This window comes from Piliocolobus tephrosceles, chromosome 14 (genome assembly GCF_002776525.5).
Source record: "Piliocolobus tephrosceles isolate RC106 chromosome 14, ASM277652v3, whole genome shotgun sequence".
In the NCBI taxonomy this organism is placed as follows: Eukaryota; Metazoa; Chordata; class Mammalia; order Primates; family Cercopithecidae; genus Piliocolobus; species Piliocolobus tephrosceles.
The window spans coordinates 1,181,831-1,196,364 of record NC_045447.1 but is presented as its reverse complement, the minus strand read 5'-3'; the positions used below and the strand labels follow the sequence as shown (position 1 = coordinate 1,196,364).

Here is a 14,534-nt window from a genome sequence, read left to right as displayed (position 1 = left end):
TATTTTTAGTAGAGATGGGGTTTCACCATGTTGGCCAGGTTGGTCTCGAACTCCTGATCTCAGGTGATTCCCCCCCCCTCCACTTCGGCCTTTCAAAGTGCTGGTATTACAGGCGTGAGCCACCGCGCCGACCACAAGCAAGATATTTTAAAACCTGATAGTAAAATAACAATGTAGGCGAGGGGCTGCAGAGTGCTCTCTGGTCACGGGGCAATGGGAAGGTGGACGGGTGTGCGGGAGGGAGCCCCAGGTCACAGGGTGGCTTCCTGCGGATGCTGTGCTGGCATCCCGGCACACGGTCTGGCTCCATCCTCCCAACAGCTCAGCCGTAGCGCAGGCCTCTTCAATGCACCCTGGCCGGTTGTCTCTGCACCAGGAGGTTTCTGCCCGAGTCTTGGTTAGCGAAAAGCTGGCCATGCCACTCTCTTTTTCAAAGCCCGTGCTGGGACAGAACCTAGCTTTCCCCTGCGGGGCGTCCCTGGGGCCTCTTCCTCCCTTAGCTCAATGGTCGGTTTCTCCACCCACGCCAGCGGGCACGACCCAGAGGGTCCTGGGATCCCTCGCGGCGGGGCGCGGAGTGGACAGGGCGGGCACGGATCAGGGGCCTGGAGCAGGGCTGGAACCGAGACGGGAGCTCGAGGGACCAGGCCCGGGCCAGACTCTGGAGTGGGTCCAGGGGACGGAGAGGGACGAGGGACAGACTGGAGAGATGGGGCTGGGCCTGTCTCGAGTCTCGGACAGGACGCGGCGGGGGCTGAAGGGACGTGGACAGGGCGGGGTCAGAGAGAACCCGGGGGGAGGAGGGGTGGCGGAGCGGGGGGGGGCGGGCCCCGGGGGAGGGCCCGGGGGGGGGGGTCGGGGCGGGGCGCCCCGGGCCCGCCCCGCTGGGGGGTCTGCACCGCCCGTCCGGTCCCGTGACGCTGGTCTGTGGCGCGGGTCACGAGTCCCAACTCGACCGACGGCAGCCGAGACATGGCCTCGGAGCAGGACGTGCGCGCCCGGCTGCAGCGTGCTGGCCAGGAGCACCTCCTGCGCTTCTGGGCCGAGCTGGCGCCGGAGTCGCGAGCCGCGCTGCTGGCGGAGCTGGCGCTGCTGGAGCCCGAGGCGCTGCGCGAGCACTGCCGGCGGGCGGCGGAGGCCTGCGCGCGCCCCCACGGCCCGCCGCCGGGCTTGGCCGAGCGCCTGCGGCCCCTGCCCGCCGAGCGCGTGGGCAGGGCCAGCCGCAGCGACCCCGAGACGCGGCGGCGCTGGGAGGAGGAAGGTAGCCGGGGCGGGAGGCCCTGGGGGCCGGCAGGGGCTCCTGCCCACGGAGCGGGTGGGAACCGAGGCCGCGCTCGGGGAACGGTAATTCTCCTCGCTACTTTGAGACGTGTCTCGCCTCACGCGTTCTGGCCCCCGAGTCCCGCAGCGCCAGCCCCAGGGCTGGCTTTCCTTAAAGCGGAAGGGTGGGCGGGTCCTGGGCGTCCCTTCACAGCGCCCGTACCCCCAGGTTTCCGCCAGATTGCCCTGAACAAGGTGGCCGTCCTGCTGCTGGCGGGGGGACAGGGCACTCGCCTGGGCGTGACCTACCCCAAGGGTATGTACCGTGTGGGGCTGCCCAGCCAGAAGACCCTGTACCAGCTGCAGGCGGAGCGGATTCGGCGGGTGGAGCAGCTGGCCGATGAGCGCCACGGGACCCGCTGCACCGTCCCCTGGTGTGTCCTCCCTGCCCTACCTCGGCCCAGAGGGACCCTTCCCCACGTCCCCCCCGCCAACCCCGCTGCAGACGCGAGCCCCAACCCCGGCACAGCCCGGGACATAGCCCAGCACTGGCCCAAAATGGGGCCTGGCCCCAGCCCCAAGTAGACACTGGACCCCGAACCCTAATGCCTGCTCTGGTCCGAGCGCCGTCTGCCTGCAGGGTCAGGCGCACTCGCGGCCGGCTCACCGCGCCTCCTTGCAGGTACGTCATGACCAGCGAGTTCACTCTGGGGCCCACGGCCGAGTTCTTCAGGGAGCACAACTTCTTCCACCTGGACCCCGCCAACGTGGTCATGTTTGAGCAGCGCCTGCTGCCTGCTGTGACCTTTGATGGCAAGGTGATCCTGGAGCGGAAAGACAAAGTTGCCATGGCCCCAGGTGTGGCCCGTTCCTGAGACGGGGAGGGACTTCCCAGACCAGAACTGGGACCGTAGCTGGGGGTCCACGCGCCCGGATTCGCGGCTGCCCCGAGGCTGTGTGGTCCCGGGTTAGGCGCCTCTTTCTCTGGGCCTTGAGCCTCATTTGTCACGTGGTACAACCGCTGGGCTGTCTGGTTAGTGACCGGGGCTGCCTTAGGCACAAGGCCGGGGCTTACCCCGCCTCCAGCACGTCCTAGACCCGCAGAGCGAGCCGTGGCTGGAGCCCTCGCAACATCCATTCTCTTCTCCGTCTGCAGACGGAAACGGGGGCCTCTACTGCGCACTGGAGGACCACAAGATCCTGGAGGACATGGAGCGACGAGGAGTGGAGTTTGTGCACGTGTACTGTGTGGACAACATCCTGGTGCGACTGGCAGACCCTGTCTTCATCGGCTTCTGTGTGTTGCAGGGCGCAGACTGTGGCGCCAAGGTTAGCGCCCACCTGCGCGGCGCCCCGCACCCGACGCTGGCCCCGCCCCTCGCGGAGCCCCGCCCCTCGTGGATTACCTCCCCTCCGCGCAGCCTGGCCCTGCCCCTCGTGGAGCCCCGCCCCTCTCCCCAGCCCTCCGAGACCATCCTTGGTCTTGGCTGCAGGTGGTGGAAAAGGCATACCCCGAGGAGCCCGTGGGCGTGGTGTGCCAGGTGGACGGCGTCCCCCAGGTGGTGGAGTACAGCGAGATCAGTCCTGATACCGCACAGCTGCGTGCCTCCGACGGGGGCTTGCTGTACAATGCAGGCAACATCTGCAACCACTTCTTCACCCGAGGCTTCCTTAAGGCGGTCACCAGGTGTGCGGCAGCGGGTGGCTGCGGAGTGCCGGCCAGTGCCGCCTGCGCTGACCAGGGACCCGTGGAGTGAGCCGAGTGCCCTGGGCTACAGCGGCTGTGGTCAGGAGTGGCTGTGGTTAGGGGCGGCTGATGGGTTGGGGTGGAAAATGGATCCTGTGTTTGCACAGGCAGAGGTGCTGGAGATCAGGCACGAGCCGTGCTCAGCAGGCAGCTGCTGTAAGGCTCTGTGATCAAGTCTGCCATCTCCGCCTTCTGGGGACCTGCCCTGGTGCCCATGGTACTACCTCTGCCCTGGGGCTTGCCAGTTTCTGTTTGCCTGGGCAGGGATGTGGCTGATGGTGCCTGACACTTGGCACGGGGATGCAGGGAGGAGGCCTGTGCCCGCTCCTCCCTGGAGATCTGGCCCTACTCTGCTGCTTCCGTCCCCTGTAGTGTCCCTCCGCCATCCTGTCCCACCCAGCTGGGTGTGCTGAGAAGTGGGGACAGAGCCCCAGCAGTGCCGTATCTGATCTGTGTCTTTCCTCCCCTCTGCTCTCCCGTATCCCAGGGAGTTTGAGCCTTTGCTAAAGCCACACGTGGCTGTGAAGAAAGTCCCCTATGTGGATGAGGAGGGGAATCTGGTAAAGCCGCTAAAACCCAACGGGATAAAGATGGAGAAGTTTGTATTTGATGTGTTCCGGTTTGCTAAGTTAGTAGTGGGACTCATTCATTTTTCCCTTCTTCCTTCCTTCAGTTTTGGTGGTGGGAACTGAGGCCCAGCTGACAGGAAAGTGGAGACTTGGGGGGGCCAAGGGGCCTGCGGGCAGGTCTCAGGGAGTAGACCAGAGGGTGCTCTTGGCCCTGAGGGTAAGCAGCACCTGAGGTGGGGGCGTAGGGAGTCCTTGGGGCTGTGGACTTGGGAGGACAGTAGTGCCACCTCCTGGACCTTCCATTCCCCCACCCACGGTTAGGAGAGGTCTCCTGGCCAGGTTGCCAGGGCGGTTCACAGGGCCTTTGACCCTCACTACAGGGGTCCCAGGGTCTGGGTTTTTGGCTGCCGGAAATGGCTGCTGGACTTGGGCCATCCCCAGCTTCTCAGGAGCAAAGACACTCAGAACCTGTGAGGACTCCTCCCTAGACTTGCTGTCCATGGGACCAGACCTTCACTCTGCCACTGGAAACCTGGCCCAGCCCTCACCCGCCTGGATCAGGGCCTCTGTGCCAGGACTTGGGTGACTAGCCCTTTCCCCACCAGGAACTTTGCTGCCTTTGAAGTACTAAGGGAGGAGGAATTTTCCCCACTGAAGAACGCAGAGCCGGCCGGCAGGGATAGTCCCCGTACCTCCCGCCAGGCTCTGCTTGCCCAGCACTACCGGTGGGCTCTGCAGGCAGGGGCCCGCTTCCTGGATGCCCATGGGGCCTGGCTCCCAGAGCTGCCCGGGTGAGTGTGGACCTGGGGTAGCTACGGCCAGAAGGGGAGGGCTGTCAGGACCCAATCTTCAGCTCCAGAGCCCTGTTGGCTCTGCGACAGCCATGCTGGGGAGCGGTCTTCCTCCCCAGCACCACCACAGATGCAGGTGGCCTTGTGCCCAGCCAGCTCCAGGTCACACAGTGACCATTGGCACAGCCTCCTGGCCTGACCCTTCAAGTTGTGCTCCGTGCATTGAGGGAGGCAGGGGGCTCCCCAACTCCCTCTCCAACTTACCCACAAGCTTTTGGTTTGTTTACAAAAGCACACTTAGATTTGCCATTTATTTTATTTATTTATTATTTATTTATTTATTTATTTATTTATTTATTTATTTATTTATTTTTTGAGATGGAGTCTTGCTCCATCGCCCAGGCTGGAGTGCAGTGGCACCATCTCGGCTCAGTGCAAGCTCTGCCTCCTGGGTTCACGCCATTCTCCTGCCTCAGCCTCCCGAGTACCTGGGACTACAGGAGCCCGCTGCCACGCCCGGCTAATTTTTTGTATTTTTTTTTTAGTAGAGATGGGGTTTGGTCTCAATCTCCTGACCTTGTGATCTGCCCACCTCGGCCTCCCAAAGTGCTGGGATTACAGGCGTGAGCCACTGTGTCCGCCTATTTTTTTATTTTTATTTTTCTTATTTGTATAAACTTGTGGGGTGCGTGTGCAGCTTTGTTACATGTGTAGATTGCACAGTGGTCAGGTCAGGGCTTTTACGGGATCCATCACCCAACCAACCTTGTTCTCATTTATTCATAGGCTTTGAAACTGAGCCCCGGGCATGCATTCAGAAAGTAGCAGGACAGTTTGATTTTAGGGCTGGGAAAGAAAAGGATGTTTGGCTTCTGTCTCCCTGATTTTTTTTTTTTTTTTGAGACGGAGTCTCCCTCTGTTGCCCAGGCTGGAGTGCAGTGGCTGGATCTCAGCTCACTGCAAACTCCACCTCCCGGGTTTACACCATTCTCCTGCCTCAGCCTCCCGAGTAGCTGGGACTACAGGAACCCGCCACCACACCCGGCTAGTTTTTTGTATTTTTAGTAGAGACGGGGTTTCACCGGGTTAGCCAGGATGGTCTCAATCTCCTGACCTCGTGATCCACCTGTCTCCGCCTCCCAAAGTGCTGGGATTACAGGCTTGAGCCACCGCGTCCGGCCTGTCTCCCTGATTTTCTAGGGCCACCCCTAAATCTAGCTGCCTAGGCTCTGCGTGGGAGGACTGTGGGGGTGCTTTCTACCCCAAATCAGGTCCTGTCACTTGGCAGTGGGGTGTGTGCTCAGGGTTTGGGGTGTCCAGAGGAAGACGAGCTTGCTGAGACAGGGGTTCCGGGGAGCCAGATGTGTAGAGCTCAGTCTCCTATGGGGGGTGGGGGTGCTGTGGGAGGGCTCTGGGCAGGCGTTGCAGGGAGATATTGACAAGCGGACTTTCCCTAGCTTACCCCCAAATGGAGACCCTCCGGCCATCTGTGAGATATCGCCCTTGGTGTCTTACTCTGGAGAGGTGAGAGCTGCCTGTCCCTATCTGGGGCTTTTCTGGAGTCAGGTTTTTAATACCACGTGGGGAGAGGTGGCTGCTTGGGTGGAGACGGCACAGCTCTACCTTGGTTAACCAATGGGATCGGTGGTTAAAAGTTGCAGAAGACTTTCCAAGATATGGGATGGGGCGGGGTGAGGCATCCAGAGGCCTTCACAGGACCTGGGAGGGCATGGGTATGAGACAGCCCAGGTCTGAGCCCAGTGTGGGGCCAGGCAAGCCTTGGTGGGGGCCTCGTGGAGGTAGGACACTGGCCTCTCCCATCTCCCTGACCTTGGCTACCCTTACCCCTTTCTCTGGTCAGGTCAGACCTGAGCGTGACAGGAGGGTCTCCTGCTGGCCTAGGATCTTGAGTGTGGTCTTGGGTGGCCTTGCAGTGTGTGTCTGCTCCTGGCCCTGGAAGGCTTGATGTCCCCACCCCTCCCTGACTCCAGGCAGACCCGAGATCGTGCCTGGGGACTGTGGCTCCTTGGTGTGGCCAAGAGGGGCTGTGGCCAGCCAAAAGGTGGGTACTTGGCCATTGTTGCCTGCTTGTCTCCAGGGTTTAGAAGTGTACCTGCAAGGCCGGGAGTTCCAGTCCCCGTTCATCTTGGATGAGGACCAGGCCAGGGAGCTACTACAGCCGCAGGAGTCCTGACACCCCCAGACTGCCCCCAGACTCCCCACAGACCTGCCAGCCCTGGCATCCTGGAGCTGGGGGCTATGGCCCCAGCAGCCTGAGCTCTGGATGGGAAAGCAGCCTGCCACGTGCTTCCAGTCTGCAGAACACAGAATGAAACATGCTGGTAGACTCCATGAGGGCAGGGCCTCTCCTGTCGCCTCTGGACACAAGTGGCTACAGCCTGCTGGGGGCTCTGTGGCTCCATTCCTGGATGTGGGGTCCAGTCGAGAGGCAGAGGGACTTGGGACCTGGGAGAATGGGGTTGAGAGGAGGCTTCGGGTTGGGGCCCAAGGGAGGTGTGGTGTGATCTGGGGAGAACAGGAGGGCACGTCCCTTTGGGAGCCCGCCCTGGGATCCACCTCACCCAGTCGAGCACTGGAAGCTGCATAAGCTACGCAGGACGTGCTTCTGCAGCCTACCGATGCAGAACTGGAATGAGGGGAACAATTCCACCCAGTTGGGGGCTGCCCCCTCCTCCTCAGCAGCCGAACCAGTAATGGGGGCAAGGCTGGGGCGTCCCAGCCCAGCAAGGCCACAGGAAGGGCCTGATGTCCGTGATCCAGGTGGCTCTGAGAAGCTTGGCCTGGACACCTGAGGCTGCGGCCGGTACTCCTGCCTTCTCCCTATCTATCCCCAAGGCCTCTGCCTCTCAGCCTCTTCCATGGTCCGTTTAGGCTGCTGAATTTTCTGTGCTTCCCCAGCAACCAGTGGGATCAATGCTGGTGGCCTCTGTGATGGTTGCTGACTAATCTGGGATTTCATGAGTCAGAGGCACTACCCCTCGCCCCAGCTGCCTGCTGCTTCTGATGGATCTTCGTGCTCAGGCTGCCCACCTCTCCGAGAGAGGACTCAGCCTCCATATTTGGTGCCTTGGCCCCTCCTTGCACTCGGGAGTGGCTAGGACAAGCCAGCTGCCCCAGGGTTCTTCCCCTGGTGACTCTCACCTGCTTTCTCATCTCGGGGGAGGCAGTGGTACCTCCCTCTCCCTGCTGACATGAAGAGAGCTATGATATGCAACTGCTGCTAACGCATCCTCCGCCCCCACCTCGAAATCCACAGCCCCTAGTGGAGGGCCACTACTCAGCCCCACTGGTTTCCCAGGGGAGGGGTGTTGTCTGGAAGGGCAGGTTCAGATGTAGCCTTCCAGATTTAGAGGCACTGGGAGGACAGTGGCTGAGTGGAGGCACCCAGACCTGGGCAGGCAGCAGGCTCAGGCCCACACCTTGTGATTTTTGAAACCAAAGCCTTCCCTCTCCCTGGCTCCGCCCTTCTTACTGCACACCATGCTGTGCCTTAGGGCCCTTCTCATAGCTGCTCCTCATGGCCATGACTGGAACAGGGATGCAACCTCTTTCTACATAAGCATAGTTAGTTGGGTGAAGTCTTTTTTTTTTTTTGAGATGGAGTTTCACTCTTGTTGCCCAGGCTGGAGTGAAGTGGGGTGACCTTGGCTCACTGCAACCTCTGCCTCCTGCCTCAGCCTCCCGAGTAGCCGGGACTACAGGCACCGACCACCAGGCACCAGGCACCTCTTTTAGTAGAGACGGGGTTTGACCGTGTCAGCCAGGATGGTCTCCATCTCCTGACCTCATGATCCACCCACTTCGACCTCCCAAAGTGCTGGGATTATAGGTGTGAGCCACCGCGCTGGGCCGGTTGCTGGCATCTTAATGTTCTGTAGATGGGACATTTCCAATAAACACAAGGTGCTGTGATTGACTGCTACCCTGGCAAGTGCAGGTTTTGGCCAGTGCATGGGTGTTGGGAACAAGGATCAGGTGTTCACAGCTGTGTCCCAGGGGTGGAGCTCACTGGGGGCCCCCTTGGAGAGAGGAGTTCACACATGAAGGCCAAGACTACTTGGGGTGCCCAGGAATCCCCCCGCACTTCCATCCCACTCTTCACAGGGTCTCAGGAAGGACTAAGACAACCTGGGGTCAGGAACCTCGGGGTGCTCTCCAGGGTTGGATTCTGCATGCTCAGCTCTGACAGCCTGGAGACTCGCTCTCCTGCACCTGCATCCTTGAGATGCCAAGGTCTCTCTGCTCACCACATGACAGGGATGCTTGGGGCACTGCAGGGACTGACAAGAATGAGTGGTGTCAACCTAAAGAGAAACTCAGGCTCTCCAGGATAAATGAATTTAACCAAGAATAACACATAATTGCAATTCAGAGTATGCAAGCCTCAGTGGGCCACAGGCATATGGTGGGGGGGGGGCAGTGTGGGGATTGAGGAAAGGGGGAATCTTTTTTTTTTTTTGAGACTGGGTCTCTGTTGCCCAGGCTGGAGTGCAGTGGTGTGACTGCAGCCTCGACCTCCTGGGCTTAGGCAATCCTCCCACCTCAGCCTCCAGAGTAGGGACCACTGGTGCACACCACCACGATGCTGGATTCTTTGTTTTTTTTTTTTTTTTTTTTTTTTTGAGACAGAGTCACACTCTGTCACCCAGACTGGAGTGCAGTGGCGCAATCTCGGCTCACTGCAAGCTCCACCTCCTGGGTTCGCGCCATTCTCCTGCCTCAGCCTCCCGAGTAGCTGGGACTACAGGCGCCCGCCACCAACCACACCCGGCTAATTTTTTGTGTGTATTTTTTGTGGAGACGGGGTTCTCACCATGTTGGCCAGGCTAGTCTTGAACTGCTGATCTCAAGTGATCCGCCTGCCTCGGCCTCCCAAAGCCCTGGGATTACAGAAGCCACCGTGCCTGGCCCCAAGGGGAATCTTTTAAAGACAAGAGAAGTTCCCATAAGCTGTCTTGAAACCAAGGGTTATAAAGACCAAAGGTTAAAAGAGTTTGGCTCCGTTGCTAATGTTTTTGTGGGGGCTTCTTCAGGGCCTCTTGTTAAGCGTGACATAAACGACTCCATTTGGGTAACGGCAAGTGTCACGGGGGGAAAAGACCAGCAGAAAGCTTAAGATGACCCCTAGGAGGGCAGGAGGCCAGGGTAACAGAGTTAGACGAGCCACGTGCTAAGCAGGACGTCGCTGCCGGGGAGAGCCCTCCAGACACGCAGAAATGCCACAGTCAGGACCGTGGGAGGCACCGGACTCGCCCAGGGGGCAGGGGCAGCCTGGCCAGGAGAGAATGAGGGAGGGGCCGGGAGTGACGTTCGGCAGGGGAGAACCCAGGCAGGGAGGGCCTCGGGCGGGGCGGCCACGGACGCCTCTTTGCCATTTTGGACGTTTTTTGGGGAGGACAACCCGCGCAGGAAGAGCAGTCATCTCAAGCTGACCTCCAAGGCTACCGGGTTCGAGGGCTGAAGCCAGGTCTGAAAGCCCCGACCCGCCTATGGCATGGGGACGGTGGGTCCAGCCGGCCGCTTGGCCCCCTCGCTCGGCCCTGGTCCAGGCGCAGCACTCGGGCCCCGGGGACGATGAGATGCAGCGCGGCCAGCTGAGCTCGGGGTAGAGGCCACCCCAGCTCGGGTGCCGCCCGGTAGGGTCTGCGACTTCGGGAGGGTCCGGTCCTTCCCCCGGCCCCCGCGCCTCGGTGAGGCCCTGGGCTTCTTGCCGGTGACCACGCGGCCAGGGTGGCCCCCAGCCCAGGACGAAGCCCAAGAGCTTCCCAGTCCCAATCCCACGCCGCGGGGACTCCCTGCCAACGTGGCGGCGCCGCCCGGGCGCCTCCCCGGGTCCCGGGTATCTGTGTCTCCCGTGAGGGCGTGGGCAAAGCCGGTGCAGCCGGACGACAGGAGGCGAGGGAAGCCCGGCTCCAGACCGGTGAAGCGAACCACGTGAGAGCCCCAGACAGCGACCACGCCCCAAGCGGAACCAAGGCCCGCCCTGTTGCTACAGCTACGCTCGGGGCGCACCTGTGCCGGTGCAAGCGCAATGAACCTGAGAGCAGGGCGGAGTCGCAGGCGTTCTCTGACGCAGCCGCCGTAGAACGCGTAGAACGCAGTCCCGTACGCTGGAACGAGCGGGGACAGGCGCAGGCGCAGAGGCCTCATAGAGACGTGGCGCATGCGCAGTCGTGTATCCGTGCGATGGACGGGCTGTTGACGGCGGTGCAATGGCTGCTTGCGAGGGCAGGAGAAGCGGGGCTCTCGGTTCCTCTCAGTCGGACTTCCTGACGCCGCCAGTGGGCGGGGCCCCTTGGGCTGTAGCCACCACCGTAGTCATGTACCCACCGCCGCCGCCGCCGCCTCATCGGGACTTCATCTCGGTGACGCTGAGCTTTGGCGAGAGCTATGACAACAGCAAGAGTTGGCGGCGGCGCTCGTGCTGGAGGGTGAGGACCGCGCCGGGCTGACCTGGGCCCCGGGCCGCTGTGCCCGCCGCCCTCCTAGCCTGCGGCTCTTAGCGGGGCCTGGGCGGGCGGACTCGACTCCCCCGGCGCCGCCCTCTCCACCCCTTCCCTGCAAAAAGGGGCGAATGTGCGTTCCGGGTCGGGACTGCAGCGGTCTCAGCGGCCCGAATTCTGCGGGGCGGTGGTGGGAGGAGGGCTTGGAGCCCCAGCAGGTTTTCTGGGCTTCGTTCGCTTTTCTGCAAGGTCCTGGCTCAGGCGCCTGTCCCTCTTGGAGCAGAAACCGGAGGTTCCCCGTAGTGTATGCTCCTCTCAGTACTGTGAGAAATGAGCCCCTCTTGATTGGCTCCTGGTGTGTTCGTGGTGGTCTCAGGACGAAGGGCATTGATAACGTTACCACATCCGGACCCATGCATCGCCTGGGCGGTGCCTGGGTTACATCTGTGGGAATCGCGGGAGTCTTTCCACTGCTGATGAAATATGACAGAAATGTTTCTACTTTTTTCTTATTCACATGTCATCTACACTACTGTATTAATGACATCTGTAGTACTGTCCCAGCAATGTTCCTACTCCCTGCTGAGAGGGAACTTTTCCTCATTCAAAATAAATAGAGCTGGCTGGGCATGGTGGCTCATGCTGCGTTCCACCCACTACACTCCAGCCTAGGTGTGACAGAATGAGACCCTGTCTCAAAAAAAAAAAAAAAAAGAAAGAAATAGAGCTGAACACTGGATCTTCCTGCATTCCTTATTGTCCTCACAATTTGTGACAGTTGAGACTTTTCGTGTGATATATTCAGTAAGAAATGTCATTCTCTGTACCTCCCTTAGAAATGGAAGCAACTGTCAAGATTGCAGCGGAATATGATTCTCTTCCTCCTTGCCTTTCTGATTTTCTGTGGACTCCTCTTCTACATCAACTTGGCTGATCATTGGAAAGGTATCAGAAATACGTGTACTTGAAAATGGTATCTGTGTTGAGGTTTGGTTGGGCAGAAGCAGTCTTGCATTCTACCTTAAACAGCTCCAGGAGGCATATATGGCAATGAATTGGCAAGAAATCAAGATAAAGAGAAAGGTAGAGCTGTATTTAACCACCTGTCTAGAACACAGACGTTAATTTGATGCTGTCTGACTGCTTTCTAGGTATCTGGTGTAAGTACTGATATGTCCAGCCTCCCTCATAGAGTAAGTCAGCTGATGGGCTTGAACTCTCAACCTAAATAACCACACTAATTTCGTAACACTCATTAATTAGCGTGTATTTGGAAAAGACCAGGCAGAGTTCTGTTGAGGATGTAGAGAATCTCTTGTCAGTCGGTCTAAGATGCTTCTCTGTGGAGCAAAGCTAAAGGACTCCTGCCCGTCTGCCACACGCTGAACGTCCCTGAATGGAAAATAGGAAGGCAAAAGATTTGAGGTTCTGTGTTATGGATAAGGACACAAACTGCCAAGTGTTTTGAAAAATTCCCTTGGGCTATCGTTGAATTAATTTCAGTCACTATCAGGTCTCATAATGTTGATTTGTAATGGATAGCACCTGCCAAGTGTTTTAATGAAGCCATTTAAATCTCTTGTAGACCTTGTGGCATATTTGAAATAAAATAGCTTCTCTTATTCAGCTCTGGCTTTCAGGCTAGAGGAAGAGCAGAAGATGAGGCCAGAAATCGCTGGGTTGAAACCAGCAAATCCACCTGTCTTACCAGCTCCTCAGAAGGCAGACACCGACCCTGGGGACTTCCCAGAGATTTCATCGCAGGTATGTTGAGCAAATGGTGTGGAGTTATAACTGGGGTTCAATCCAGAGGCATTTCAAACCATTGAAGATTGAAAATAATTATTTTCCTTTACCATTTCTTTTTTTTTTTTTTTTTCAAGACGGAGTCTCGCTCTGTTGCCCAGGCTGGAGTGCAGTGGCCGGATCTCAGCTCATTGCAAGCTCCGCCTTCCGGGTTTACGCCATTCTCCTGCCTCAGCCTCCCGAGGAGCTGGGACTACAGGCGCCCGCCACCTCGCCCGGCTAGTTTTTCGTATTTTTTAGTAGAGACGGGGTTTCACCGTGTTAGCCAGGATGGTCTTAATCTCCTGACCTCGTGATCCGCCCGTCTCGGCCTCCCAAAGTGCTGGGATTACAGGCTTGAGCCACCGTGCCCGGCCCTTTACCATTTCTTACCATGTGTTTACCTCTCTCTCGTTCTGGACTGGTCGGATAATACTTGGGGAAAGAGAGGCATAGTCTTTGCTTCATTCTTCTTGAAGACCAGCCATGGCCAGTTCCCATTTTACTTCTGACTGTGCAGTGTTGAATAAGACAGACCTGTTTCCTCTCGAGAAGCCACAGCTGGTAGGTGAGGCTGGTGAGAAACCAGGCACAGACGGGCAGAGGCAGGTGGCACGTGGTGTACATCCTGTGTGGAAAAGAGCAGGGCACTGGTGAAGAACAGTGGCTGGTTCTGAGTGCTCAGGGGAGGCCGTGGCACTGAGGGCAAGATCTGAGGGCTGAGATGCTGCTGGCACCAGGCAAGGTGGGGAGAGGCAGACTTGAGCCCGAGTGAAACTGCCTGAGGCAAGGAGGACCTTGGCATATGCGGGAAGGTGAAACTCTCAGGGCTGGGAGAGGGAGCAGGGATTGGCTCAGACCAGCCTTGGTCCTGCAGACCCTGGAGGCAGCACTGGAGCGTTCAGTTGATGTGTGCGGGAAGATTTTGACGTGGACTGGATGTCTGAGATGTTTACTGTGAAACTGCTCTGGCTGCTGGGTGGAGACGCAGTGGAGGGCAGGAGGCCAGGAGAGCTGCCTGGCTGTGGGAAAAGCTGAGTGGTGGAAGGAGGGCTCCACAGGAGTGGCCTTGGGAGAAAGAGGGCAGGTCTCCAGGTGGAGGGGCCAGCAAAGGCTGCACAGGCTCTGGCTTGGGGACACTGAGGGGCTCCATTTTGGATCTGCCCACTGTGAGATGCCTGGGAGGCACCATGGAGACCTTGGTGGGCAGGTGGTGCCAGGATCAGAGTCTGCCAGGGGAGACAGGTTTTAGGAGTCCCTAGGTACAGGTGGTTTGTGTCGTCTGGAAAGGTGGTAAGAAGGGGCCAGGCCTAGTCTGGGTGTCACTAGGCTGAGAAGATTGGGGTCAGGGAGGAGGGCAGGGGCAGTGGAGACTGGGGATGGGTCAGGAGGCAGCCGGAGAACCAGAAAAATGTCCTGTCAGTGAATGTTTGGTTCAGGAAGAACAGCCAAATCCTCAACGCCGTTGAGAACACCAGGGTGGTGCTGACTCTGGTGTGGCTGCTAGGAAGGCCCTTAGGTAATTAGTTACTGTTGTTGGTACATCTGTGATTGTGTCTAGGAGGTGTGGGAGTGCCTTGGGAGCTTCACCTGTGACCAGAGTCCTCCGCACCAGGTGGAGGTTTCACTTCCCTTCAGGGCTGTGATAGAGACACACAGCGCTTTGTAACAGCGGCCTTGGGAGTGGTAACCTGCTGAGGAACAGCTCCTGGGCTGGGAGATGGAGGCAGGCTGCTGCCCACTGGCTAAGGATCCCAGCAAGAGTGGCATTGGCCCCCATGAGCTTGGGTCACCCTCAGACTGCCGTGGGGGTGTTTTGACGTTTTTTCTTTTTTTGAGGCAGAGTCTGGCTCTGTTGCCCAGGCTGACGCACGGTGGCATGATCTCGGCTCACTGCAACCTCTGCCTCCCGGGTTCA

General features: G+C 58.9%; 3 protein-coding genes across 5 annotated transcripts in view; 2 read left to right on the top strand and 1 right to left on the bottom strand.

Moving 5' to 3' along the window:
• The first annotated feature begins 937 nt into the window (after positions 1-937).
• Positions 938-8,304, top strand: UAP1L1 (UDP-N-acetylglucosamine pyrophosphorylase 1 like 1). 3 transcript variants are annotated; one of them, XM_023227594.2, is made up of 9 exons: positions 938-1,261; positions 1,490-1,694; positions 1,943-2,118; positions 2,417-2,589; positions 2,754-2,947; positions 3,495-3,635; positions 4,182-4,367; positions 5,825-5,891; positions 6,466-8,304. In XM_023227594.2, the coding sequence occupies exons 1-9, from the start codon at positions 973-975 to the stop codon at positions 6,559-6,561; spliced, it is 1,527 nt and encodes a 508-aa protein (XP_023083362.2). In that variant the 5' UTR covers positions 938-972; the 3' UTR covers positions 6,562-8,304. The 3 variants fall into 3 exon arrangements, with proteins under 3 accessions (XP_023083362.2, XP_023083361.2, XP_023083359.2); XM_023227593.2 differs by lacking the exon at positions 6,466-8,304 and adding an exon at positions 6,229-6,459; XM_023227591.2 differs by lacking the exon at positions 6,466-8,304 and having other exon boundaries at positions 5,825-6,222.
• Positions 8,305-9,181: 877 nt separating this feature from the next.
• LOC111553019 (protein SPT2 homolog) lies at positions 9,182-10,553 on the bottom strand. The gene has a single exon (XM_023227543.3). The coding sequence runs from the start codon at positions 10,551-10,553 to the stop codon at positions 9,876-9,878; it is 678 nt and encodes a 225-aa protein (XP_023083311.2). The 3' UTR covers positions 9,182-9,875.
• Positions 10,451-14,534, top strand: part of MAN1B1 (mannosidase alpha class 1B member 1) — a 23,688-nt gene continuing 19,604 nt past the window's right edge. The window contains exons 1-3 of the mRNA XM_023227541.2: positions 10,451-10,819; positions 11,668-11,776; positions 12,459-12,595. Coding sequence (XP_023083309.1) covers positions 10,601-10,819; positions 11,668-11,776; positions 12,459-12,595 — 465 coding nt within the window. The 5' untranslated portion in view covers positions 10,451-10,600. The remainder of the gene's footprint in view (positions 10,820-11,667; positions 11,777-12,458; positions 12,596-14,534) is intronic.

Bases quoted from the DNA above. Each gene is read 5' to 3' on its own strand.
- UAP1L1 (XM_023227591.2), top strand. From the start codon at position 973: ATGGCCTCGGAGCAGGACGTGCGCGCCCGGCTGCAGCGTGCTGGCCAG. The intron at 1,262-1,489 runs GTAGCCGGGGCG...CCGTACCCCCAG, and splicing joins GCGGCGCTGGGAGGAGGAAG to GTTTCCGCCAGATTGCCCTG. The intron at 2,948-3,494 runs GTGTGCGGCAGC...CCCGTATCCCAG, and splicing joins TTCCTTAAGGCGGTCACCAG to GGAGTTTGAGCCTTTGCTAA.
- LOC111553019 (XM_023227543.3), bottom strand. From the start codon at position 10,553: ATGCGCCACGTCTCTATGAGGCCTCTGCGCCTGCGCCTGTCCCCGCTC.